Source organism: Vicugna pacos, chromosome 18, assembly GCF_048564905.1.
Source record: "Vicugna pacos chromosome 18, VicPac4, whole genome shotgun sequence".
Classification (NCBI taxonomy): Eukaryota; Metazoa; Chordata; class Mammalia; order Artiodactyla; family Camelidae; genus Vicugna; species Vicugna pacos.
Genome location: NC_133004.1, coordinates 41,441,316 through 41,465,285, shown reverse-complemented (window position 1 = coordinate 41,465,285; position 23,970 = coordinate 41,441,316). Strand labels below are relative to the sequence as shown.

At 55.8% G+C, this 23,970-nt stretch overlaps 4 protein-coding genes across 13 annotated transcripts; 2 read left to right on the top strand and 2 right to left on the bottom strand.

The window, feature by feature from the left end:
- Positions 1 to 1,030: 1,030 nt before the first annotated feature.
- On the top strand, positions 1,031 to 3,789 carry COPS6 (COP9 signalosome subunit 6). 2 transcript variants are annotated; one of them, XM_015252123.3, is made up of 10 exons: positions 1,031 to 1,178; positions 1,394 to 1,516; positions 1,724 to 1,855; positions 2,183 to 2,271; positions 2,370 to 2,432; positions 2,773 to 2,820; positions 2,897 to 3,011; positions 3,104 to 3,196; positions 3,293 to 3,393; positions 3,533 to 3,789. In XM_015252123.3, the coding sequence occupies exons 1-10, from the start codon at positions 1,046 to 1,048 to the stop codon at positions 3,671 to 3,673; spliced, it is 1,038 nt and encodes a 345-aa protein (XP_015107609.2). In that variant the 5' UTR covers positions 1,031 to 1,045; the 3' UTR covers positions 3,674 to 3,789. The 2 variants fall into 2 exon arrangements, with proteins under 2 accessions (XP_015107609.2, XP_015107608.2); XM_015252122.3 differs by having other exon boundaries at positions 1,391 to 1,516.
- Positions 3,790 to 4,178: 389 nt separating this feature from the next.
- MCM7 (minichromosome maintenance complex component 7) lies at positions 4,179 to 11,542 on the bottom strand. 3 transcript variants are annotated; one of them, XM_006219312.4, is made up of 15 exons: positions 11,411 to 11,542; positions 10,118 to 10,194; positions 9,633 to 9,797; positions 9,339 to 9,463; positions 9,085 to 9,265; positions 8,650 to 8,787; positions 8,194 to 8,343; positions 7,878 to 7,992; positions 7,664 to 7,795; positions 7,366 to 7,449; positions 6,694 to 7,087; positions 6,346 to 6,429; positions 5,583 to 5,751; positions 4,732 to 4,841; positions 4,179 to 4,544 (listed from the first exon to the last, which is right to left on the bottom strand). In XM_006219312.4, exons 1-15 carry the CDS (start codon positions 11,439 to 11,441, stop codon positions 4,343 to 4,345), a joined length of 2,157 nt encoding a protein of 718 aa, XP_006219374.1. In that variant the 5' UTR covers positions 11,442 to 11,542; the 3' UTR covers positions 4,179 to 4,342. The 3 variants fall into 3 exon arrangements, with proteins under 3 accessions (XP_006219374.1, XP_072799342.1, XP_072799341.1); XM_072943241.1 differs by lacking the exon at positions 11,411 to 11,542 and adding an exon at positions 10,857 to 10,936; XM_072943240.1 differs by lacking the exon at positions 11,411 to 11,542 and adding an exon at positions 10,527 to 10,675.
- Positions 11,536 to 15,804, top strand: AP4M1 (adaptor related protein complex 4 subunit mu 1). Of its 2 annotated transcripts, none has more exons than XM_072943246.1 (15): positions 11,536 to 11,939; positions 12,040 to 12,128; positions 12,508 to 12,614; positions 12,694 to 12,790; positions 12,923 to 13,033; positions 13,123 to 13,203; positions 13,431 to 13,493; positions 13,583 to 13,649; positions 13,762 to 13,815; positions 13,955 to 14,061; positions 14,163 to 14,257; positions 14,583 to 14,627; positions 14,871 to 14,921; positions 15,085 to 15,196; positions 15,485 to 15,804. In XM_072943246.1, the coding sequence occupies exons 1-15, from the start codon at positions 11,681 to 11,683 to the stop codon at positions 15,584 to 15,586; spliced, it is 1,440 nt and encodes a 479-aa protein (XP_072799347.1). In that variant the 5' UTR covers positions 11,536 to 11,680; the 3' UTR covers positions 15,587 to 15,804. The 2 variants fall into 2 exon arrangements, with proteins under 2 accessions (XP_072799347.1, XP_006219376.2); XM_006219314.4 differs by having other exon boundaries at positions 15,362 to 15,804.
- On the bottom strand, positions 15,781 to 23,943 carry TAF6 (TATA-box binding protein associated factor 6). 6 transcript variants are annotated; one of them, XM_072943245.1, is made up of 16 exons: positions 23,651 to 23,687; positions 22,276 to 22,375; positions 20,076 to 20,290; positions 19,897 to 19,983; positions 19,618 to 19,771; positions 19,422 to 19,478; positions 19,221 to 19,340; positions 18,852 to 18,997; positions 18,688 to 18,765; positions 18,476 to 18,577; positions 18,187 to 18,369; positions 17,861 to 17,935; positions 17,608 to 17,733; positions 16,938 to 17,111; positions 16,459 to 16,653; positions 15,781 to 16,304 (listed from the first exon to the last, which is right to left on the bottom strand). In XM_072943245.1, the coding sequence occupies exons 3-16, from the start codon at positions 20,229 to 20,231 to the stop codon at positions 15,924 to 15,926; spliced, it is 2,034 nt and encodes a 677-aa protein (XP_072799346.1). In that variant the 5' UTR covers positions 20,232 to 20,290; positions 22,276 to 22,375; positions 23,651 to 23,687; the 3' UTR covers positions 15,781 to 15,923. The 6 variants fall into 6 exon arrangements, with proteins under 6 accessions (XP_072799346.1, XP_072799343.1, XP_006219378.1 ...); XM_072943242.1 differs by lacking the exons at positions 22,276 to 22,375; positions 23,651 to 23,687 and adding an exon at positions 23,821 to 23,943; XM_006219316.4 differs by lacking the exon at positions 22,276 to 22,375 and having other exon boundaries at positions 23,651 to 23,771.
- Between the last annotated feature and the right edge of the window lie 27 nt (positions 23,944 to 23,970).

The window sequence follows — 23,970 nt, the reverse complement described above, 5'->3', positions numbered from 1 at the left end:
TTTCTTAACTTCTCTTTGGCCAGAAGACCTCCCTCTCTGCAGGATTTATTAGGTCTCTTCCTTTGAGAGTTGCTGGCGCTTTAACTTCCCTTCATCCAGGCTCCTAAATGGAGAGATTGCATAATTCACATGTCACCATTATCACCAGAAGATACCTCCTAGGCTCTACAGGATCAAAGTATAGGTCCCTGCCTGTTCTTTGGGAACTAACACTTTGGGTGCGGTGCACACAGGCACTTAAAGAGCCAGCCAAATCGTATGGGCAACAAGTCGGGGTAAAGGCAGTGGGTACAACTGCTTGGGTGGAGGAGTGGGGAGAGGGCAAGAGTGGGCTAGGTTTGCTAGGTCTTGAAAGACTGATGGCTAGAGAGGGTAGAGGGAGTTTAGTTGCGGGGTGGGGGTGGGGAGGTTAGAAAATGCTGGGGTTGTTCCTAGTGCTGTAGGTAATACAGTGTTCGGAAGGAGGCAAGATAGGCTGTGTGGACGGAGCCACTTAAGACCAACTTCCACCGCAAACCATTCCTTCACTCAAAAATCATTTCATTTCGGTACCCATGTGTCAGGCACCGTGTTTGGTCACAAGGGTTACAGTGATGAAGGCGACACAAGGCCCTTAAGTGGGAATGAGTGATGGGTGTGAAAGAGACAGACGTGAGGGCCGGTGTGGCTGAAGCACGGGGTCAAAGGGGCGGGAAAACAGAGGCCAGGGCCGGCGGGCAGGCGGGGCTGGGTCATGCAGGGCCCTGCAGGCCGTGGTGTGGTTAGGAGTTTGGGTTTTATTCTGAGGGCAGCGACATGACGTTTCATTCATTCTGCCACAGCCTTAGGAACTCTGCAGTCTTATCGCAGTTGTACAGACGAGGACGATCAGGGCGGGGTTAAGTAATTTGTTCCACGTCAGCTGCAGGCGAGAGGGGCTTCGACAGATCGGCGCCGGGGCCTCGCGCTCCAGCCGCCCCGGGCCTCTCGCGCCACCCGCCGGCGTCGGGCGGAGCTGCGGGCGCTGCCCGGCGTCCGAGCAGCTCGCACCGCGGCGACACGGAGCATGCGCCGCTGCCGTACGGAAGCCGGGAGGGAGGGGGCGGGGCCGACGCTGGCGGGCGCGGGGAAAATGGCGGCGGCGGCGGCTGCGGCGAACGGGACCGGAGGGAGCAGCGGCATGGAGGTGGATGCAGCAGGTAACGGGCCCCGCGGAGGCAGCTTCTGGAGACGCCTTTCGAGGCCCATCACGGCCTTCCTCGACTCCCGGGAGAAGTCAGGAGGGCGGGTCAGCGACGAGCTCTCTGGGATAACTTGCGGGAGGGATGTATGGCCCGGACTCCGCCGTCTCCCACTCTCATTTCCCGGGAGGAACGTGGGACCCGGACTGTCACCTCCTCTTTCTCTTTAGTAGTCCCCAGCGTGATGGCCTCCGGGGTAACTGGCAGTGTTTCGGTCGCTCTTCATCCCCTCGTCATTCTCAACATCTCAGACCACTGGATTCGCATGCGCTCCCAGGAGGGGCGGCCTATGCAGGGTGAGTGTTGGGCACAATTCTCCAGCCTCCTTTTCTTGATCACCTCCCCCAAATAGTAGCGTTTTCCCCTTCCTTTACTGAAGCCAGTTCCTCCTTCTCAAATCGCCGTTTCCCTGGTACTTGGCTCGCCTGACCTCAGACTCTCGGGCTTGAATGGTTGGGGAGTTTCGGGATGCCTTGCCCTCACCTCTGTGTTCTCTCCCCTAGTGATTGGGGCTCTGATCGGGAAGCAGGAGGGCCGAAACATCGAGGTGATGAACTCCTTTGAGCTGCTGTCCCACACCGTGGAAGAGAAGATTATCATTGACAAGGAATATTATTACACCAAGGAGGAGCAATGTGAGAAGGGAATGGAGGTGGGGGGAGGAGTGGGAGTTAAAAAAAAAAAACACACAGAAAAACAAAGTGGATGGAGAGAGTTGGGGGAAAAAAAAAAACAATAGGACCAGAGCGGAGGAAAAGTGAAGGGAGAGTAGAGACCTTAGGAAAAGAACACATTCTGTTATTCCCCACAAAGTAAGGAGTCAGAGAAGACAAGATAGAAGAGATTAATTATTCTAAATTGAGCCAGGATGGGGAGGGGAGAAGCTGCTAAAAATACACCAGGAGCTTCAAATCAAGGATGGTTTAAAGAAATACTGTGTCCTCTGGCCCCTTCCTCTCCAGTTAAACAGGTATTCAAGGAGCTGGAGTTTCTGGGTTGGTATACCACAGGGGGGCCGCCTGACCCCTCCGACATCCACGTCCATAAGCAGGTACACATGCTCACACGTGTGCATGCTGGGGCAGAGAAGAGGGGACCAGGGGAAGAAGATGGGCCTTGACACGCGTGTGCATCGTCCCCCTCTTCCAGGTGTGCGAGATTATTGAGAGCCCTCTGTTTCTCAAGTTGAACCCTATGACCAAGCACACAGATGTGAGTAATGCTGACCCTGTGCCCGTGCCTGCTTTGGACTGCTTGTCCATCGCCATGCCTGTCTTTTAGTCTCATCCCCTGTTATCTTTTACTGTATTGCGTCTCCTGCTGAATCAAGTCTCTGCCCTGCAGTTTACCAGCTGTGTGACTTTCGGTTTGTCATTTAACCTCAACTGCATTTCCCTCATGTATAAAATGGGATAATTCCTACTCCACTGGGTCCTTAGGAAGATTAGATGAGAAAATTATTAATGTGAAAGGGCCAAGCCCAGTTTGGGGCTCTTAGAATAGATTCTGGTGCATTTGATGTTACTAAGAGCTGTTCTCCATCTCTTTACAGCTTCCTGTCAGCGTTTTTGAGTCTGTCATAGATATAATCAATGGAGAGGTAATGCCCTGCCCTTCAATGCTCAGATCCTACTCCTGGCGTTTCCTGTGTTTGACTCTCCCCATGTGCCCTGTAGGCCACGATGCTGTTTGCTGAGCTGACCTACACTCTGGCCACAGAGGAAGCCGAACGCATTGGTGTAGACCACGTGGCCCGAATGACAGCAACAGGCAGCGGAGAGAACTCCACTGGTAATGGAGGCCCGAGGGGCTTCCTTCGCAGTGGGGGTGGAAGGTGTAGCCACCTGCCTGCTCAGCCTCAGCCTGTCCCTGTCCCCCTGCAGTGGCCGAACACCTGATCGCACAGCACAGTGCCATCAAGATGCTGCACAGCCGCGTCAAGCTCATCTTGGAGTATGTCAAGGCCTCTGAAGCGGGTAGGACAGGTGTCTCCCTGGCACTTGAGCCACTTTTCCTCCCTCCTGGGGAAGTGACAGCATCCACATTAATGTGGCCCCTTATTGTGCCTTTAGGAGAGGTCCCCTTTAACCATGAGATCCTGCGGGAGGCCTATGCTTTGTGTCACTGCCTCCCAGTGCTCAGCACAGACAAGTTCAAGACAGACTTTTACGATGTGAGTGTGAAATGCAGGATGGGGAGGTGGGGTGCACACCGTCACTTCTGCATGCGGGACACGGGACTCGGCTGGTCCCTGCGCATGCTGTGAGGGACTTGGAGCCCCTGGGGAACCAGTTCTTTCTGTTCCCCTGCAGCAATGCAATGACGTGGGGCTCATGGCCTACCTTGGCACCATCACCAAAACGTGCAACACCATGAACCAGTTCGTCAACAAGTTCAACGTCCTCTATGATCGACAAGGCATTGGCAGGCGGATGCGGGGGCTCTTCTTCTGAAGAGAGGGTACTTGAAGGGGTGATGCACAGGGGTAGGACAGCTGTCAAGGGGAAGGGCGCTACACTCCCTTTGGAGCAACCTGTCAATAAAAGGGGAGCAGCCCCTCAGCACCCCCTTTCAGTGGCTCTGTCCTCTCTGTTAGGTACCCACAGGCTTCTCAACTTGGATCTTAAAGCCTTGATCCTATGGGCACTGGGTATTGATTGCCAAGGGGGAGGTGTCTGTTACCACGTTGAGTGCTTACTACACTGTGAGGTGTGTGCCTGAACCCCAGGGCACCTGCACCCTAGGAGGCAGAGATACTGGTGTCTTACTTTGAGGCTGCAGGAGACATGAGTGGAGATCCAGTGTGAACAGTCTGCACGCTGGGACTTGTCACTCATTGCTGCATCTCCACTGTCTGTAATGGTGCCTGACAGGCACAGTTAACTGAGTGGATGGAATAAGACAAGCGTAAGGGGAACAAGATATGAACCTAGGAAACTCAATGTTTTAACAACGGAAGGCAGCAAATCTATAAACACTTTATTAGCAAAGGAATGGGTAAAACAAGTGCAGTTTGAGAAAGAGGGGAGCCTCCTTTCCCCTCAAGAGCATCATTGGACCTTTAAGGGAAGGGGGGCTGGCATGGTGTGCAGAGCAGACTCCAGTGCCTCCCACGACTGGACTCAGACAAAAGTGATCCGTGTTCGGGCAGTATTGACCTGCCAGACGTTTAGTTCCTCATACTCGTCTAGGGCTGCCTGGAACTGAGCAGGTGTGAAGCCACGAGATATACAGCGCTGCTCCGCCTCGGAAAACCGGACACTTCGGCCCTCCGAGACCAACTCACGGACCGTGGCAAATATCACATCTGCTGGTCTCTGGGTCCTGGAGGGAGCAAGCATGGGTGTGTACGGTCAGGGTACAAGAATGCCCAGTATCAACGGAACAGCAGTGGTCAGCATTCAGAGTCTGAGACCAACATCAGAGACACGAGGATGCAGAAACCACAGGGATAAGCATTCTGCTCAACAAGGTCAAGGTGACTCCTGACATCCTTCATGAAGCCACTCACCTAGCTGTTTGCCCCTTGTCACCCAGAAGTGAGTCCTTGGACATCTCCATTAGCCTTATGGCTTCGTTCACATCTTCCTTCTCCACAGTGTCCACCATTCGCAGACGCGCCTAAGGGGAAGGTAGGGAGAGATGGGAACGGGAGGAGGGGGGTGGAGTGAAGTCAGGGACCCCCCTCCGGTGTTAAAAGTTGGGCTACCCATGTGTGTCAACTCACAAACGAGCAGAGGCCCCCTCCCCTGCCCCCAAACATCCGCAGCGTGGGGCCGGCACTGTCAGACCGAGACAAGTGCAATGCCCAGGGCAGCGGCCAGCAATTGCCCAAGTCTCCGCCTCTCAACACTGGCCAGTCCCGGTGTTCAGCTGTCCTGTGAGGGCGACCAGACCCTTCTGAACCCCACTGGCTCCCCTCCACGACAGGTGGCGCCTGGCAGAGAGGCTGTGTCCCCGGGGCTCGGGAAGTGCTAGCTCAGCAGTAGGTCAGGCAATCACACTACCTGCACGAACAGCACTTTGGAGCCCCCAGGACGAAGGTCCAAGATGGGACGGCAGAAACGGAGGCTTCTAGCACAAGATCTAGGGCACGCGGAGCGAGACCAGCCCCACCCACCCCTCCGAGAGGCGTGCGAAGCAGGGAGCGGGCCCTCCCCTCCACGGCCGCGGTGCGTGCCCTGCTGGAGCAGCAAGTACCCACAGTGCGGTAGCACGGACAGGACCACTATCTGCACTGTCAGCACTTTAGCCCCGGCAGGGCCTGAGTGGGAGGGAGGCGGCAGCGAGAGAACGTGTCACGGCAAGTGCCCAGGGAAGGGCCAAAACGGCCACCCTCCAGCAGAACCGACAGGCGCTCACCAGAGCAGTGGACAGGCGCAGGATGGCCAGCAGAGTCCGGGCGGACGTGTAGGTGGCGTCCTTACTGGCCCAGGCCTCTCGCCTCATCTCCACGTAGGCTGCCGTGATGTAGTCGGCCAGGGACTCTGGCACCGTGGGCTGCTTCTCCCGGCACATAGCTATGTAACGCCTGTGGGGGAGGTTTGCAGGGAAGCAGAAAAGAGATGGCAAGAGGATGTTTGTTCTGCGTAAGTTTTCCACTGAAGAAAACTCTTGGGGGTGGGGGTACTTTTAAGTAGGAAAGACAAATCAGTGGATGATTATTCGCTTGCTTAAATATTTAACACTGATTTCTCCAAAGGGCCCCCTCCCCTGAACATGTGACATGGCCAAAGGAAACAAGTATATCTTGTTAACTTCAAGAGAACAGGTAAAAGGGAAGGAAAACTCGAAGAACCACTGGGAGCCCTTCGACAGACTCCGTGGAGAAAAGTGACGTCAAGTATCCCAGCAGCAGGACTCAACTTTGCCTCAAATCTGAAACCGCCTCAACCCTGAGGCGGGCAGGGGTGGAGATGGTGCGAAATGTGGGTTCTCTGCCACGGTCTTTCCTGTGGCCTGGCGGGGACCTAGACTCAACTGTCCTCAGACCCAGAACATACAGTAAATAGAGAGGGGGGCGGGGTGAAGTATAAATATAAACCCCTGAGATTGAAAGCTTCTCAAGAAACAACGCACATACGACGACTGGTAAAGTACACCAGTCCTCACCCAGCCCTCCTACCTCATGAGCTTCATGTCCAAAGGTTCAAACTGGGCTGGGGGCTGCCGGCTGTGCTGGTGCACGTAGGTGATGTGCTGGGCCAACCTGGGGAGAGGGGAGGCACATAGGAACACACTTTTTGGTGCTACACGCAGCGCCCCAATTCCACATCCTCCTCCCTCAGCTCCCCATCCTGGCATGGCAGGGACATTTCCCAGGAAATGGTTATCAGCATTTCAGTCCTGACCCACCCTAAGAACAGTGGACCAGGCTCCGGTTTAAGAGAGGCAGGCTCTGGAGTTACAGTGAGGAGTCTTCCAATTTCTCCTCCCTCCCCAGAGACGTTACTGCCGAGCTGCATTCACCCACCGCAGGTCATTGTCTCGGTCAGGCCGGTCCTGGATCAGCCAGAGGAGGTCAAATCGGGAGAGCAGCGCAGCAGGAAGCTGTATGTTCTGCTCCAGGCTGCGGCGCGGGTTGTAGCGTCCGTAGGCAGGGTTGGCAGCAGCCAGGATGGAGCAGCGAGCATTGAGCGTCGTGAGAATGCCCGCCTTGGCAATGGAGACGGTTTGCTGCTCCATGACCTCGTGGATGGCTGTGCGGTCAGCCTCAGCCATTTTGTCAAACTCGTCAATGCAGCACACACCCTGGTCAGCCAGCACGAGGGCCCCGCCCTCTAAAGTCAGTTCTCCACTCACGGAATCTCTCAGCACGGCTGCCGTGAGCCCCACTCCGGAGGAACCCCGGCCTGTCGTGTACTGGCCTGAACAAAGGGATCAGGAAGAGAGAAAAGCAGACAGGTTTAAGAAGAAAAAGAACAAGGGAGCAAGAATAGGGCAAAGGATAGAAAAACATGGGCCAGAGAGATGAGATGTGTACTGAACTGCCCTACTGACCCAGCCAGGACTTCCTGGGGCAGCTGCACGTCTTGGGGGTGGTGGCACTGACATCACCTTCATTCCCAGCCCTCCCAGAGGGTTGGAAATGTGGTGGTCCCGCTCCTGACCTCCGGTCTGCATCTCCCAAGGTCTAATTACTCACTGCGGGGGGCCAGGCGGTCGATGTAAGACAGGAGCTGAGACTTGGCCACACCAGGATCCCCCATCAGGCAGATGTTGATGTTGCCTGGAGGAGCAGCAGGAAGCTCCTTAGTGGCTATTCTTTTAATGCATGTTGTTCAAAAACAGAAAAGTACCTTTCAGGCCTGCCCCCCCACGCCCAGCACCATTTCTTCTAATCCTACCCTCCACCCATTGAAGCCAAGATGCCAACTCTTATTCTGTGTCCTATGGGACACTGGTCCCTGTCATCCTTTGCCTTCCCAAATGCCTCTACTCACCCCTGATTTTCATGCCCCGAGGAGACTGGTCCACCCCGCCCACGAGCAGGAGCAGCAGCGCCTTCTTCACGTCCTCGTGCCCATATATCTCGGGGGCAATAGAGGCTGCCAGCTTCTCATAGAAATCCTCCTCTGTGGGACAGTGAAGACTGAGTGTTTTCTGGGGGAACAACTGCTCAGAGACTCACATTCCTGCTTTCCCCCGACCCCTCACCTGCAATTTGCCTCAGCTCCTCCCTGCTAAGCTCTCCAGCTCCAGACTCATCCTCCTCACTCTTACTCATCTTCACAATCCGATGGGCTTCCAGGTAAGTTTCCGAGAGTAAACCCTTGGGAAGGAAAATGCCAGGATGTGAAAGAGGTTCCTTTACCTTGCCCATCCACGTGATTCCCTTAAGAGTTCCTGACAAAACCCTTCATTCTGTTTTGTTTGGTGTTTTGCTGCTGATAGTCTTCTCTGTGGGGGTGGTAAGAGCGAGGGGATGGATGAGACGGGAACACCACATCCGCATTTTCATCTCCTTTCTTACCTGTACCACCTGTCGGAAGCCAGTGCGCAGGATTGGCAAGAAGATACCGGTGACACTGACGTGGTCCCCAGGCTGAGCGATCCTTGTGTTCTCTCCTTCTACCAGCACCGTGATGCTGCGAGGGATGTTTCCCACGGGCACCTGGTCGCTCTGGGGGAGAAGGGTACACAGGCCTCTGAGGACTAACCTTCCCTCCCGCAGCGTTGCAGTCTTCCACTTCTTGGCATGCTCCGCCCCAGACAAGCTGAGGAGGAGGGAAGCTGAGCTCTCCTTTACCTCTTCCCAATTCAATCAGGAAGTTCCAGTTAACCCTTCCTCCTGCACTGGGGTACTCCCTGCCTCAACTCCTCCCTCTTTTGTTCTTTCTCTGTCCTACTCTGTGTGAGTGACCACAGGACTCAAGTGGCCTCCAAGCTCCCACTTCCCTGGGCCCTGGACCACACACCCCAAACTCACATGTTCTTGCATCTTCACCTCCTGGAATTTGATGAATTTGGAGCCACGTGTCTGTAGATACAGCCGCCCTCCTGAGCGGTTGGTCTGGCACTCCTGGCTCGGGCACATTATCAGAGGCATGAAAGTGGGAGACTGGATCTAGGATGTCAAAAAGGAAGCACCAAAGTCAGAGCCCCTTACGGTCAGTCACTTGAAAAACATCTCCTTGTGGCAGATACCATGGAACTATCAAGAATGTCCTGAACTATTCTGGGTCAACATAAACAAACACGGAGAACACAAAATGGACAGCAAGACTATGCTAGAAATGATGAAAGGGGAAAACAGGTGTGTTTCACAGTAAACAGCGAAAACGACATAAGAATCAGCAGACAAAATTAATTCTTAGAAAACTAGCAGAGTTCAGTGCTTTCCTGTTCCCTGTTCCATACGTACTGGCTGGTAGGTCTCTGCCCCACACTGGTCACAAGTGTAAGTGGCCACCACCATCCTGGGTTTGACTTCAGAGACACGAGTGACAATTCCACGCACGGTTACCAATTTCCCCACAGAGTCAGCCCGTACTTCCCGGATCACACGAGGCTTATTACTGCTGGGGCCTTGAAAATACAGCTCGCTAAGGGGAAAACAGTCATTAGCTACGTCCTGGAGAACAAATTCCCACACCCTTCCCCACCGAGACCACTCACAATCTGCGCATGAGTTCAGGAGGGTACTGGTTCTGGGGGCTCCGGGCTGCCCCAGGGTCCCGGCTCCGCTGCTCCATCATCAGCCGGTGCTCAATGTAAACGTCCAGGACATCTTTATTTACCACCTAAAGGAAGAGGAAGGGAGACGGGTAAAATGAGTGGCAGGACGGGGGAAAGAGCACAAAGGGCGCCAGGCAGAAATCATTAGCCCCCATCCCCGCCAGCTCAGAAAACACTAGTATCCAAGAAGCCTCTTGACGGAAACTGAAGCTCCTTGCCCTGCATTTTCCTCACCTCTCTCGCCTTGTACTGAGGCAGCAGCTCTTGGACAGCATCAGCGAAGAGCCTGGCATAGCGCTTGGTGTTCTCACAAATCGAGTCTACCAACTCAGGGTCATCCTCGGCCACGTCATCTAGGTCTATGTACAATGCCACTTGCTCCCGATGAGCCAGTTGAACCTGGGGTAAGGAAGAGATAGCCACAGAACAAGGTATACCATGCTCCCCGGTGTTCACACGCAAGAACCTGTCACTGTGAGCTCAGCACCCAAATTCCAGGCCCCCACAGAGGAGAAACAGCTGGTGAGACACAGCAATACTCACTTCTCAGCACCCCCAACTCCTAAAAACACCTTAATTATTGTGAATGTAGTGATACACAGGTACCAGGTATGCTGCTAAACTTGTCACAGCAAAGTGTACTTTCTAAAATAAACCAGGCCACCTCTTAAAGCTCCGTAAGCCACCATCCCATTCCCTCTACCTAACCTTGGACTTACCAACTGGTTTCCATACTTGAACTGCTTCTTGCCAAATTCATCCTGGTAAAACTCTTGTAGAAACTTCTTCACCTTCTCTATAATGTAAAACGTAAAATCATGAGGATCGACCTTTCTTTCGGTTTCCTTATCACAAACCCCTCTAGTAGAAATCTAAAAAACTCACTTTCTTTTAAAATGAGATCTACAAACCACTTAACGAGCATTTGAAAAAGCCTTAACGAGCATTTAAATAAGCCTAAGATAATTCTCCCCAAACTGGGCAGAACACCTTTTCACGAGTCCGTTTTTCTCTAGGGAAGAAGGGGCCCCTGGCAGTTCAGAGTAACACTCAACACCCTCCCGGCAGGGGAATCCCACTCTGCAGTAGTTGGAGATCTCAGTGCTCTTTCTCAAAGGCCTCCCACACCTGGAAACACACTCAGGTCTCAAGGTCCTCAGCTCTTCTTCCGTGCGCATGATTCCCCTTTTCTTTCGGCCCCCCAAATCCTTGTTCTCACAGGTATCTCCGCCACCAGGCCCGTCCAGCGCCCCACCCCCTCTCCCGCCACTGCTTCCGCTCTTAGTAAACAAAGAAGCACATGGGCCCAGATGCTGCCGCCTCACCGCCCGGAATTCCTCCGCCCAGGGCGGGAGCCCGCCCGACGATTGGCCGACTCGCCTAGGGCCACTTCGTCCCACCCCGCCACGTCTCCCCTCGGCCCCCAGCTAAGCCCCCCAGTTCCAGGCACGCCCCCACCCTCAGTGGCTCTCTCCGAGGCCACCGTGCGGAAGGACACTGTTTACACACGACACTCCCTCCAGCGCCGTCGCGTAACTTCCGCCCGCCTTCACTTCCGCTTGGAGGTTGGACTAACGCGGCCAATCCCCGCGCGCAGCGGCCCAGGCCTGCCCGCCCCTAGGGCTTCGGCGCGTCTCGAGCAGACGCGGGAGCCCGAGTGCCTAAGAGCGCGGAGGGCAGCGGGCTGGGAGTGTCCAACGCTGAGCCTTAGACAGGGTCCCCTGAGGTCCTGGTCTCCGCCGGGCACGACCCTTCCCCCGGAGCCCCCCAGCTGGGGTGTCCGCTCCCCCACCACGACCCCCACTCCTTTCCTGGACACGGTTACCAGCTCTTCTCCGACTTCGGCGCCCCGTGCGCCTCCCAGACACCGTCTGCCTCAGCCCCGCCGCCTCCCAACCCTCCTTCTGGCCTCGCACGCCGAGCCCGGCCCCTCCAGGACCCCAGCCGACACCAACAGGTGTTGCCCAAGAATACCCGCGCAGGGCGCCCCTCCCACACTTGCAGACCCTCACCTTTCTCGAGCGCGTAGTCCTTAAGGGCCATTGCTGCCGAGGGCAGTGCGGCAGCAGTTTGCGGGCTCAGACCTCTCACTGCCGGAGCAGCAAAGTACGCCCGCGCGACGAACTGCGGCCGACGAACCGAAATTGGCGCGAAACGTCTCCTCCCACGTGACCAGCGCGGTGGCGTGCGGGCCAATCGGAGAGCAGGCCCTCTGCCCCTCCCACTCGCCACAGACCCCAGCCTCCACCAATCACCGGGCGAACCTAGGCTGAGTGACGCGGATGCGGCGCGGGTGTTGGGAGGGAAAGGCTGGACAAGGCTGGGCGGGCAAGGCTGGACAAGGCAGGGCGGGCGCCGGGTTTCCCGCGGTCCGAGGAGAGTCGCTCTTAGAGGGCCAGCCCACTCGCGTCCTTTTGTTCCGGGGCCGCAGGGCGGGGCAGGCCCAACTTTCGCTGTCGCGTGGTCTACTCTCCAGAACGGCCATGATTTCTCAGTTCTTCATTCTGTCCTCCAAGGGGGACCCGCTCATCTACAAAGACTGTATCCTTGACCGGCGGGGCTGTGGGGAGGGGCTGGGTGGGACTAGTGCCCCAGAGCCAGCCAGCATCCTGGCTCCTTAGCTGTCCTTCCACCCGGTCAGTCCGCGGAGACTGTGGCGGCCGGGATGTGGCCGAGCTCTTCTACCGGAAGCTGACAGGACTGCCAGGAGACGAGTCTCCGGTTGTCATGGTAACTACGGGCAGGGGCGGAGGTGGAAGGGATACTCCTGAAGGGCCGGGGTAGGGGGCGCCTTCTCCCAGGGCTGTTTCGCTGAGAGCTTTCACTTAGTGGATACACTCCTCCAAATAACATCAATGGAAATTTATCGAGCGCAAACAATATACCAGACATAGCTCCTCACTCGTCTCAGTCCTCAGCCACTGTGGAGTAGGTACTATTATTAACTCCGTTTACACGTTAGGGAGCTGGGCCCTAGGGAGGTTTCATATGTCGCCCGAAGTCACGCTCCTAGTGAGTCAGGGAATCAGGATACCAGCCCAAGTCTCACGGGTCAGGAATCACTACAACTCTCTTTTCCGAACTCTTTTTCCGCCTGCCTCTGCCTCAGCACCATGGTGACCGTCATTTTATTCACGTCAGACACAGCGGCCTCTATTTGGTGGCCACGACTTCAGAAAATATTTCTCCCTTCAGCCTCCTAGAGCTGCTCTCCCGGTGAGGAGGGCAGGCCTGGGCACCTGGGCGTGGGGGTGGGAGAGGAGGAAGATGTGCACACTCCGCCCTGTTTCCCCAGGTTAGCCACTCTCCTGGGTGATTACTGTGGCTCCCTGGGTGAGGGGACTATATCCCGCAACGTAGCTCTTGTCTACGAACTCCTGGATGAAGTGCTGGTAAGGTCCAAGGATGTCCCTCCCTGTCCCCCATTCTCTGAAGACATATCCCATGGATGGGAGGCTAAGTCCACTCATTTTCACCCCTTCCCTCCACTGACCACGCACAGATTGTCCTTCCTCTGCCCATAGGACTATGGCTATGTACAGACCACATCCACGGAGATGTTGAGGAACTTCATCCAGACTGAGGCTGTAGTCAGCAAGCCCTTCAGCCTCTTTGACCTCAGCAGTGTTGGCTTGGTCAGTTGAGGGACAGAGGAGGCAGAGGATTGAGGAGGGTTGACTGGGAGTGTCAGACCTGAGGACTGATTGCTTTGGATACTTTTCAGTTTGGGGCCGAGACCCAACAGAGCAAAGTGGCCCCCAGCAGTGCAGCCAGCCGCCCCGTCCTGTCCAGCCGCTCTGACCAGGTGAAGGAGGGATTGATGGGTTCAGACCCTACGATTTTTTTTTTTCTGGGATCCCAGAGTCCGGGATCTCATCATATCTTTCCACCTCCCCTAAATGGAAATGATCCTTCTCTTACCTTTGTCCCCACCCAGGGCCCCAGCCTCCACTGCCCTGTCCTGCGTGCCTGTCCACGTTTAAACACAGGCCGATCAACCTTCAACCACCAAAACCCCCCTCTCTTCCTTAGAGCCAAAAGAATGAAGTGTTTTTGGATGTGGTCGAGAGACTGTCCGTACTGATAGCCTCTAATGTAAGTTTGGGCTCCCAGCCCTGCAGGTGGTATTGGGAAAACGTGTTGGGGAGGTCACCTCTGGGCATTAACCTCCCTGCCCCTCTCAGGGCTCGCTGCTGAAGGTGGATGTGCAGGGAGAGATCCGACTCAAGAGCTTTCTGCCCAGTGGCTCTGGTGAGCAGCCAGCAGGCTGGGCCCGGGGTGGGATTTGGGACAGGCTCCCGGGTGGCGTGGACGGTGGTATTTGGCAGCCTTTTCTTTTTTCTGATGTTCTTCCCCCTGACAGAGATGCGCATCGGCTTGACAGAAGAATTTTGCGTGGGGAAGTCAGAACTGAGAGGTGAGGAGGAAGGGGTCTTTCTCTCCTAGGTAGAGGTCGTGGCCAAAGGTCTCATGGAAAGAAGTTAGAGACAGAGCCCCAGCCCCTCCTAGCTCTTTTCTCCCAAAATATGGGTTAGGAGAGGAGTCTCTCTTTCCAGGTTATGGGCCAGGAATTCGGGTGGATGAAGTCTCATTTCACAGCTCGGTGCACCTGGATGAGTTTGAGTCTCACCGAATCCTCCGCTTGCAGCCACCTCAGGGCGAGGTGAGGATCAGGCTGGTCTAGCGTATTCGGTCTACTGAGGGGAAGGGAGGCAGTTCAGGTGTGAGGAGACCAAACTGACCTCTGTTCCTCTCTGGTCTCAGCTGACTGTGATGCGGTACCAACTCTCAGATGACCTCCCCTCCCCGCTCCCCTTCCGGCTCTTTCCCTCCGTGCAGTGGGACCGAGGCTCAGGCAGGTGAGGGAGGCCATTTCCCTGTTCTAGAACTTCTCTGGAGCCCAAACCCATTGTAGGTATATAATAATCCCAAGACTGAGTATGGAAGAGTGGGGGTGGTAGTGGTAACAGGCTCCGAGTTAGAAAAGGCGCCCTCCCCCACAAGTGGACGCAGCTCCGGGCACATAGTGGCTCATGGGATTGGGTGGATTTCAGCCCCTCTCCCTCCTTCATGGGGCACAACCAACACAGCCACATGTGGGGCCCTGGGTGTGGAGGTGAGACACCTGGGGGAGGGTGAGATGCCAGCAGCATAACGTGAACGCTATTGTACCTTCTGACCCAGGCTCCAGGTTTATCTGAAGTTACGATGTGACCTGCCCCCAAAGAGGTACGAGGTGGGGTAGCCAAGCCTAGTGCAGCTATGTAGGATAGGAGACAAGGTCAAGATACCTGCTGTTCCCACCTTCAGATGTGGTCCCCAGCCTCAGCATCCAGTTGAGTTAGAGGCTCTAGGGTTGGGGAAGGGGGTGGAGTGGCACTGCACTGGTGTGGAACTCCAGCTGTGATATTAACGAAGGCAGGATGAGTCACTGCCTTCCTGGGGCCGACTTTGTCCCTTTCTTCCATGCAGCCAGGCTCTCAACGTCAGGCTGCACCTTCCCCTGCCACGAGGGGTGGTCAGGTGAGTGTGTGTGCACCATGGGCCCCCCACCCCGGTGGTTTTACCAGCTTCCCTGGACAACAGGATGGCACTGGTGGGGAGAGTGTGAGCCGTGGGGTGGCAGCGGCTTGTCTCCAGGGGCCGGCAGGGGCTGATCCCAGCACCTTTCCTCTCCCCACTGCAGCCTGTCTCAGGAGCTGAGCAGCCCCGAGCAGAAGGCAGAGCTGGGGGAGGGAGCCCTTCGCTGGGACCTGCCACGGGTACAAGGGGGCTCTCAGCTCTCAGGCCTGTTCCAGGTATCAACCGCTGCTTCTTGAAGGCCCTCTCCTCCCACCTCCATTTTCACCCTCACCCGTGCTTCCATGTGCAGTGGGTCAGCGTGGTCAGCTGCCTGGGCCCTTGGCTCCCCTGCCCTCCTCCCTGTCTGTCTTCAGCACCTCCCCCCTCCTCTGCCCTCCCAGATGGACGTCCCGGGCCTCCCTGGGCCTCCCGGACAAGGGTCCTCCACCTCGGCTCCTCCTCTGGGGTTGGGCCCTGCCAGCCTCTCCTTTGAACTTCCCCGGCACACATGCTCCGGCCTCCAGGTCCGCTTCCTCAGGCTGGCGTTCAGACCCTGCGGCAACGCCAACCCGCACAAGTGGGTGCGACACCTGAGCCACAGCGATGCCTATGTCATCCGGATCTGAGGCTCCCAAAGGAGGACACGACGCAGTGGCAGAGCCAGTGGTCTGTGCATCAGGGGGACAGAATTTTTTTCTCCAGACTTCCGGCCCGTGGCTGCGGATCTGGCTTGAGTCCAGAGTCCTAGAGACCAGGAGGGCTTGATGGGGTTGACCCTCCTGTGGTATCAGACCCGGGAAGGACTGAGATGGATCACAACTTAAAAATCAAACTTTTATTCTGAGGAACGGCTGTAAAATGTCTAAAGAGAAAGCAGCATGGGGGAAGCTGACTACTACTTCCTTCCACCCAGAATGCCCGCGTATGTGAATCCAGGGGAGAGGCCAGCAGGCAGCAACAGCATCAAGGCGCAGGCTGAGGGGAGCCAGATCCGGGGGGCTGGGAGCCATTAGCCTTTGGAGTCCCTGGAACAGGAGGGGGGCTCTCCCCAGCTTCCGGTTTCCCCCCACACAGGGCGCTGGCCCCCAGCGGGGAGGGGGCTGAGGACTGGGGAGGGGCTGGAGAAGGATGGGAGGCGGGGCCTCCTTTGCCCTCCCCTGTCGGGGGAAGAGAGACCACGATGTACTTCTGGACACTGCCGGGGCCAGAGGGCGCAGTGCTGGGGGGTGCGGTTGTGGCAGTGGAGACCAGCTTGACGATGGGCTGCACACTGGGGACAGTGGTGGTGACAGGAGAGGTGGTGGTGGAGCCTGAGCCAGGGGCCGAGGTGCTGAGGGACAGGACCTGGGTGATGGGGGGGGAGGAAGGCAGTATCACTTGCCTGGCGCCCTCCCCACACCCCAGGCCCGGCGGAATACTTCACTTGCTCCAACTGAATAACTGGTACTTGACTAGCGCCGTGGTGACCGCTCCCCACCATCCCTGGTCCTGCACGTACCTGCTGGGTGGACGAGGCGCTGGAAGATGACATCACGATAAACTTGGTTGGAGGAGGAGAAGGCTGAGGTGGGGCAGCAGCTCTGGCAGACACCAGTGTCTGCACAGGCAGTGCGATGGAGCCAGGGACCTTCAGCAAGCCAGGGGTGCGAGGGCCAGGCTGGGGGGCCTGTGAGAGGGTCAGCGTGGGCCGCGGCTGTGGGAAGAAGAGGCAGGAAGATATCACCATCTATGAAAAAAAGTCACCAACTACAAAAAGAAGGGGTCCTCTTGCTCCCCCTCGGGGGTCTCACTGGGGTTGGGCATCACCACTAACGGGGCCTAGACTCCTCCAGATGCTGACTGGGGTGGGCACTGTGTTTCACAGAAGTGCATGTGCAGTCCTGGGTGCGTGCGCGTGTGTGAGTCCTCTGCCGTGGACACCACCCCCAAGGTTCTCCCCGTTTCACCTCACCCTTCCTCCCCGCCCCCTGTGCTGACCTGAGTGATGGTCAGAGTGGTCCTGTTGACCTGCTGAGCCTGCAGCGCAGCCTGGGCCCGGGCCTTAACCACATGTGAGCAGAGGAGGGGCCCAAGGGACCCAAATTCTGCCCGATAGGCATCCTGATTGTCAGGTGGTGGGCGCAGCTTTGCTAGAACGGGGGCGCAGTGTTTCTGTAGAGAGAAGGCAAAGAACAGCCAGGTAGAGGGAGGGCTGGGACCCTCCGAATCGGAATGGGGACGGGGTGAACAAGGTCATCTGGTTCTTCAGCATGTTTCTGTGGGAGGCCAGGCAGTGCTGGGTTATCTGTGTGCAGAGAATGCTGTGATTTTTCCTCAGAACAGCTGGTGTGAGTGGAGAACTGCTGAGTACACTGGTTCTATCTAAGGGCCAGTTGGTCCACAGGGCGTTTGCCTTGCCCAGAATGGGCCAGAGTGATGGAGGAACACAGCTGAGTGGTCACAGGCTGAGAGTTAAGACCTTTTATTTTTTACTTAATCCTTTGGTGCCTCAGTCTTTCCACCTGCAAGACAATACTGGACTCTCAGGTGTGCTCTGAATATAAAGCAAAGATAGAATCAGTGAATAAAAGACACTATATGCTTGCTAAACACTGTCCCTATGTGTGTGGTGGTGGAGGAGGGAGAGTTGGGGGTGGGGCTCTGTCACCAGAAGGAGGCTCTGCACGTGGTCAGCCCCTATGCGGTCGATGTTGCTCAGCACAGGGCCATCCAGGACCCCGCGGATCCGCTCCCCCTCCTGCTGCAGCCGTGGCAGAATCAGAGTCTTAATCACCTGTTGGAAAGGAAGGGGAGAAGCCAAGGCCCTGGGGTCACCACAGGGTCTCCCGGGTTGGGGGCTGCTGCCCACTCTGACCTCACGATCCCTCCCCTCCACCCAAGCTCCCCGCCAGGGGCCTAACATCATGTCCCAGCTCTGCCAGGCCTGCGATGGAGCCGTAGCGCGTCGTCCATGGGGTCTTCTCGTCCACCCAGCTCTGTAAAGGGCGGAAAATAAAGCAGATGAAGTGTGAGAAGCTAACTGTAAGGACCCGAGTCTCTCATAAACACGCTTTCTTCTTGTAAATCGTTAAGAGCCGACAGATGGGGCTCAAGTCCTGCCCCCAGCCCCCTGCCCCCGGTTTTCAGTGCCACGTCCTGTAGCCACACTGGTTTGGTGAAGCCCTCACTGTTCTGGTGACCCCTGAGCAGTCATGTGAAAGCTTACATGCCCATCGCCCTGGCTCACCTTGGTGAAGGTCTTGGTGATCCGGGACTGGATGTTGTTAGTGGTTGTGCTGAAATGCTTGCAGATCTGGGCCACCAGGCGGGCAGCAAAGTCCCGGAGCGCCCAGTGATTGTCCACATCTGGCCGCAGGCACAGCTGTCTGCTCACGATGCAGGTCATCACAGCTGGGATCAACTCGTGCACCTGAGGGAGGAGCAGTGAGTCCGCCAGTTCTGACTAGTGGTCTCCTGGGGGTGGCGGCAGGGTCCCCAAAGCCTGGGGTGAGAGGTGGGCAGGCTGGTCCACTCACGTATTTTTCTAGATACAGAGTAGGGTTATCCATCAGCGCCTTCACCATGCGCATCAGGTAGATGAGCAGAGCCAGGTTGTTCTGCACCACGTTCACACGCACCTGGGGTGGAGGAGAGAGAAGTGACCGGGCCGCGGGGCCCCAGGTGAGCTTCCTCGCGGCCTCCTCACTCCCCCAGCCTCATCCTGTGTCCTGCCCCCGAGCCCTCTCACCCCCTCGGAGATGAAGGTGCTGAAGCGGGGCAGCATCTGGTAGAGCCCTGGGTCCGTGGCAATGCTCTGCAGAGCCTCCTGGGAGGGGAAGGGAGCGAGTGAAGGGGGGCCGCTGCCGTGGGGAGGACTTCCCGGGGCCTCCAGGACAGGACGTGGGGCCTCACCGCTCGCTTGGCCTCACAGGACCCCACACAGGCTTCGGTGATCTCCTTGTAGTACAGCTGCTGCTCCACAGACAACTCGTGGATGCTTCGGGGCTTCAGTCGCAGAGGAGCCCCCTCCAGCAGGGGTGGCGCCTTCTTCTCTTTCCCTGTGTGAATTTGGGAAAGAAAGCTCCAGAGGAGGCCTCAGCACTGGACAAACCTCGACCCGACCCTCCCCCACCCAGGGAGACCCGGCTTCCCCTAGGCCTCTTGACCCTTTCTGTGGCTCCCAGCCTGAGGTCTCGCTCCTTGCCCTGACCTCACCCTCTTCACAAATGAACATCTGGCTTTGGGGCAAGAGCAGGAGAGACCTGGCCTAGCAGCGCTGACCTTTGCCGTCGGTTGGAGCGGCCCCCTGACCTTTGCCTTTCAAGGGGCCATCTTCCTCCTGGCCCGGCTTGGCTGACTTCAGGGGTTCTGTGGCCTCAGCCTTCTGCTGCTCTTTGGGAGCTGGTGGGAAAGCAGTCAGGGCAGGAGATGGAGGAGGAGGGAGAGAGAAGTGGAGGGGCGGGCGCTGGGCGCGGAGGTTACCTGGGGGTGGGTTCTCTGGTATAGCTGGCTGGCAGCCTTCAATACTCAACCAATGGGCTGTGAGGAAGGAAGGTGTCAAGGTGAACACGGACTCGGATGTCAGGAAGTCCATGGACCCCACTCTGAGGGCTCCTTCGCTTGTGTGCTACCTCAAACCCCGACTCTGCCACACTGTCCTCCCCTCCCCTCCGCCAACCTTTGAGGCAGACGTCCAGGGGCACCCGGGGCAGAGGGGTATTGATGATGTCGCTCAGATCAACCTCCTTCTCCTCGTAGAAGTAAAGCTCCCGGCCGCCACCCGAGGCGAAACGGAAGGGAATGAACTCTTGAGCGTGGAAGCCATACAGTGGCTACAACAGGAGATAGAAGGAGAGACACTCTGGGATGAGAAGGGAGCTGGAGCAGGTGTGGCGAGGCTGATGCTGTGCCTGGGAAGCCCCCACCCGCCCCTCTCAGTCCTGTGCATCCCTGTCACCTCAACGTTCTTCAACTTCAGCGCATAGTCAATGTCACTGGTGGTGAGCTTCTGCCGCTTCCCCATGTGCATGAACTTCAAGGCGTCCTGGGGGTGGGAGGACAGACGTCAGCCTGAGACCCGGGGGAAGAAGGCAGCCTGGGCGGCAGCATTGATACCAGGCAGCGGGGCTAGGGTACCTGTGCAATCTCCTTGATGCGGTAGCTGACCTCGTCTGTCAGCAGCTGGCAGGTCTCCTCCTGAATCTGAGCGATGCCCATGGACTCAGCCACCACCTTCATGGACTCCGAGGGCAGCACAGTGTTGCTCAGCTTCAGCTTCTTCTCCTCAGCCATTCTGGAACCCCTCCTCCCCTCCCCCGAGGGACGGTGCCCAGGGCAGAGAGATGGAGACCCTGGCAGGGGGATGAGATGAAATGTGAGAGTGAGACCCAAAGAAGAGGGGCTTTGGGTTAAGGAGGCCATGACAAAGGGAGGACAATGGAGATGGGGGGGAAGGGACTCGGCGGTGTCCTCTGTCCATCCCATGAGTCAGCACCAGCCATACCGGGAGGAGGCAGCACTCCCATCCAATTCGACACTGATTCTATGCCAGGCACCGTACAGGTCACGTAGAGTAGAATGATCTCAGCTCTCCGTTTAAATCCCAGCCCCAGCACGACCTAGCTGTTACCTGGGCAAGCCACTTAAACTCTCCCAGCTTTGGGTTTCTTCTCTAAAAGGTGAAAATGTTTTTTTTCCTTAAGGTTAATGTGCCTACCTTCATCTCTCTTGCCTCTTCTTGCCTCATTATTCATGCTTGACAAAAATGCAATGTTGGTTAAACACAACTCCCTGAGTGTATGCGCCCGTTCAGTTGAACATGATGAGGAAACACACAACCATCATGACCAATTCCCACTTTAAATTCATGGCCTCGAACTTCAGAGGAGCCCTTAATGCTGCCTGATAGTCATACACCTCAGTGCACTCAGGTTCCCTCTGTCCTATCTGACACTTCTCCTCCTTCATTTTTGGCACCTGAGGAGACCTCCCCAGGCTGCCACCACCACGCCTACCTGCTGAGCAACAAAGGGGCCCAGGTACCCTGCCTTCCCACCTGTTCCTGGAGAGATTCTGGTCACGCCCCTCACCAACTCAAGCATTGCTCCAGCATGTCTCCCATCTCCCTGTATCACCATCAATTCCCCCACCTACCAGATCATTCCTGTCAGCCTACAAAATGCAGTAACTTTGCCCATCTTAAAAACACAAAGTAGAGGTCCATCCATACAATGCAATACCATTCAGCTTTAAGAAGGAAGGAAATGCTGATCCACACTACAACACCAATAAACCTGGAGAACACTCTGCTAAGTGAAATAAGCCAGTCACCAAAGAATAAACACTCTATGATTCTAATCATATGAGATGCTTAGAGGAGTCAAATTCATAGAGACAGAAAGTAGAATGGTGGTTGCCAGAAGCTGGGGAGGGGAGAAAAGGGAGTTATGGTTTAATGGGTACAGAGTTTCTGTTTAACAAGAAGAAAAGAGTTCTGGGGATGGAGGGTGGTGATGGGTGCACAACAATGTGAATGTGCTTATGCTACTAAACTGTACACTTCAAAATGGTTAAGATGGTTCATTTTTATGTGCATTTTGCCACAATTAAAAATTTTTAAAAAATCTTCACTTTGACTTTCTCTATGATACCCTTTTTGGCTCCTCCTCACAATAAAACTCCCTGAAAGAGTTGTCTTAACTCTGTTTCTAATCCCTCTCCTCTCCTCTTCCCTTAAACCTACTCCAATCAGGCTTTTGATTCCACTAGGTCCCTAAAACCACTCATCAAGGTCACTATGATTGCACATTGTCAAATCCAAAGTCCCCTCTCCCTCCAGATCGTCTTTGACCTCTCAGCAGCACATAGCAGAGTTGCCTACTCACTTCTGGAAAACAGTCTTTACACCAGTATCACCCCATCTTCTCTTGATTTTCCTCCTACCTCACTGGCCACTCCCTCTGTTTCCTTTACTGATTCTTTCTCTTCTGCTTAATGTTGGAGTGTCCTGGGCTTTGTCCTTGTATAGCTGAGCTCTACTTAGTCCCGTGGTGACCTCCACCCCTCGTACAGCCTTCAGTATCACTTCTAGGCTGCTGACGGCAAATTTATAGCCCCAGCCCAGAGCTTTCTTCCTAACTCCAGATTTGTAGATCAGACTGTCTCCTGTTTTAAAACTGAACTCCTGCTCTCCCCCTCCCCACTCGCTTCAGCCTTGGCTTTCCTCATCTTCACAGCAACACCATTCATCCACGTACTTGTTCTTTGTGTGAGCCTCACATCCAATCCACCAAGTGATCCACCTGGTCCCCCAACTCCCACTGCCTGGCCAGCTCACCATCATCTAATCCCTGGGGAACTTGAATAGCCTCCTGGCAAGGTCTTCGCTTCCACTCTTGCTCCCTAAGTCTAGTTCCACCATAGCAGCCAGAGTGATTCTGTCAAAATATAAATCAGATCGGGTCACTGCTCTGCTCAAAACCCTGTACTGGCTCTCATCGTGAGACAGAGTAAAATCCAAAATCCTAATCATGGTCGACAAGGTCCTCCGTGATCTGCTCTCTCCCCATCACTTCTCTGAACTCCCGTCCTTCCTTCCTTCCAGTTTAATCCAGACCCACTGTCCTCTTCACTGTTCAAATCTGCCAGGTACGCTCTTGCTTTATGGCCTTTGCTCTCTGTTCCTTCTGCCTGGAATGCTCTTCCCCAGATGTCCCCTGGCTGCCTAGTCCCATCACCCTACTTAATACTTCACCTTCACCCCTACACTGCTTTTTAAAATTCCCATGGAGTTGAACGTCTGCTAATGCATATTATTTCTTCCTGTTTATCACCACCACATCTCTCCTTTCCGCATTGTGTGGACAGAGATCTTTATGTTCACTGATGTATTCTGAGACCCCAGACTGGTGCCTGAGACATATCAGACACTCAATAAACATCTGTTGAATAAACCAATGAATTGTAAGGCTTAGAGATGCAGGTGCTCAAAAACTACACGGTACCACTATTATCAAATGAACAATGTACATGCCCAAGCTTGGAATCTACTTGGTGGCCAAAAGGAAAATGGCTCGCTTGAACCTGGCAATAGGAAAACTAATGTCAAAAGTGTTTTGGAGTGACTGCGGGGTGTAGGTGGGGGAGAGGGTGTGGGCCAGCTGGAGCGACGGGAAGATGGGGGCGAAAGAGAATATAGTTCTCAAACCATTCCAGGTCTCCTTCACCACTTTTATAAGTCCTATCTGCAAGGAACACATTTATTTAACACATACTCTGTGTCTGGAGCCGGGTATACAAGAGGCTGTCGTGTCCCACTTCCTTGGCGAACTCCTACTAATCTTTCAATACCTCGCGGTACCCTCTGCCAGTAAAGGCTCATAAAACACGCTGCGGCCTCAGGAAACCTGAGGTCAGTGGAGTTCGGCAGGAAGGCTTAGTAGAGAGTTAGATACGCATAGCGGTTTTCTCAGCAGAGAAGCGGGCCAAGGTCCCCAGGCAACGGGTACAGCGCGAAAGGCGGCGTAGAGAGCCCACCTCATCCTCGCAACATCCTTCCAAAGCAAACACACATAGAGGTCCCCAGGCGCATGGACACACAACCAACCGTCCGCCTCCAGGTCCCCACACAGGCCCTTCAAAGGGTCTAGTCCCGGGTACCACTCGGACCCGCCCCCGCCAGCCGAGCACCCCGCGTAGGAAAAGCCTCTCACCGCTGCCGAAGCGCCGCTCACCCGGCGCTCGGCGCCATCTTGGCCCCGCCCCCTCCGGGAGTAGGTCCTGGCAGAGCCAGAGAGCAGGTCACTACCCCTTCCCGGAGAAGGAATAAGCCCGCCACGCTCACGGCCTGAAATGATAATAAAAGTGCTGTCTCTGTGCCTACTTGCAAGGAGCAAAACTTCTTCCTGTAATTACTTCAGTTTATTCCTTCACTACCCGGCGGCCAGGACCTCCGGAGGCGCCACAAAACCCAGGCGGGGCAGCCTGGAGCGCAGCGAGGCCCCGCCCTCTTTCGGGCCGGCACTGCGCTTGC

Excerpts from the sequence above, each read along its gene's own strand:
- TAF6 (XM_072943242.1), bottom strand. The coding sequence starts at position 20,231 with ATGGCTGAGGAGAAGAAGCTGAAGCTGAGCAACACTGTGCTGCCCTCG. Across the intron at positions 19,984-20,075 it reads GCATCAAGGAGATTGCACAG|GACGCCTTGAAGTTCATGCA; the intron begins GTACCCTAGCCC and ends TCCCACCCCCAG. Across the intron at positions 18,998-19,220 it reads CGCTCCAACCGACGGCAAAG|GGAAAGAGAAGAAGGCGCCA; the intron begins GTCAGCGCTGCT and ends AAATTCACACAG.
- MCM7 (XM_006219312.4), bottom strand. The coding sequence starts at position 11,441 with ATGGCCCTTAAGGACTACGCGCTCGAGAAAG. Across the intron at positions 7,088-7,365 it reads CGACCGCCTGGCCCCCCGCA|GCCAGTACACGACAGGCCGG; the intron begins GTGAGTAATTAG and ends CCCTTTGTTCAG. Across the intron at positions 6,430-6,693 it reads GACCGAGACAATGACCTGCG|GTTGGCCCAGCACATCACCT; the intron begins GTGGGTGAATGC and ends CCCTCTCCCCAG.
- COPS6 (XM_015252122.3), top strand. The coding sequence starts at position 1,046 with ATGCGCCGCTGCCGTACGGAAGCCGGGAGGGAGGGGGCGGGGCCGACG. Across the intron at positions 1,179-1,390 it reads CATGGAGGTGGATGCAGCAG|TAGTCCCCAGCGTGATGGCC; the intron begins GTAACGGGCCCC and ends CTTTCTCTTTAG. Across the intron at positions 3,197-3,292 it reads TGTCAAGGCCTCTGAAGCGG|GAGAGGTCCCCTTTAACCAT; the intron begins GTAGGACAGGTG and ends TTGTGCCTTTAG.
- AP4M1 (XM_006219314.4), top strand. The coding sequence starts at position 11,681 with ATGCGGCGCGGGTGTTGGGAGGGAAAGGCTGGACAAGGCTGGGCGGGC. Across the intron at positions 12,791-12,922 it reads AACTCCTGGATGAAGTGCTG|GACTATGGCTATGTACAGAC; the intron begins GTAAGGTCCAAG and ends CTCTGCCCATAG. Across the intron at positions 13,204-13,430 it reads TGTCCAGCCGCTCTGACCAG|AGCCAAAAGAATGAAGTGTT; the intron begins GTGAAGGAGGGA and ends TCTCTTCCTTAG.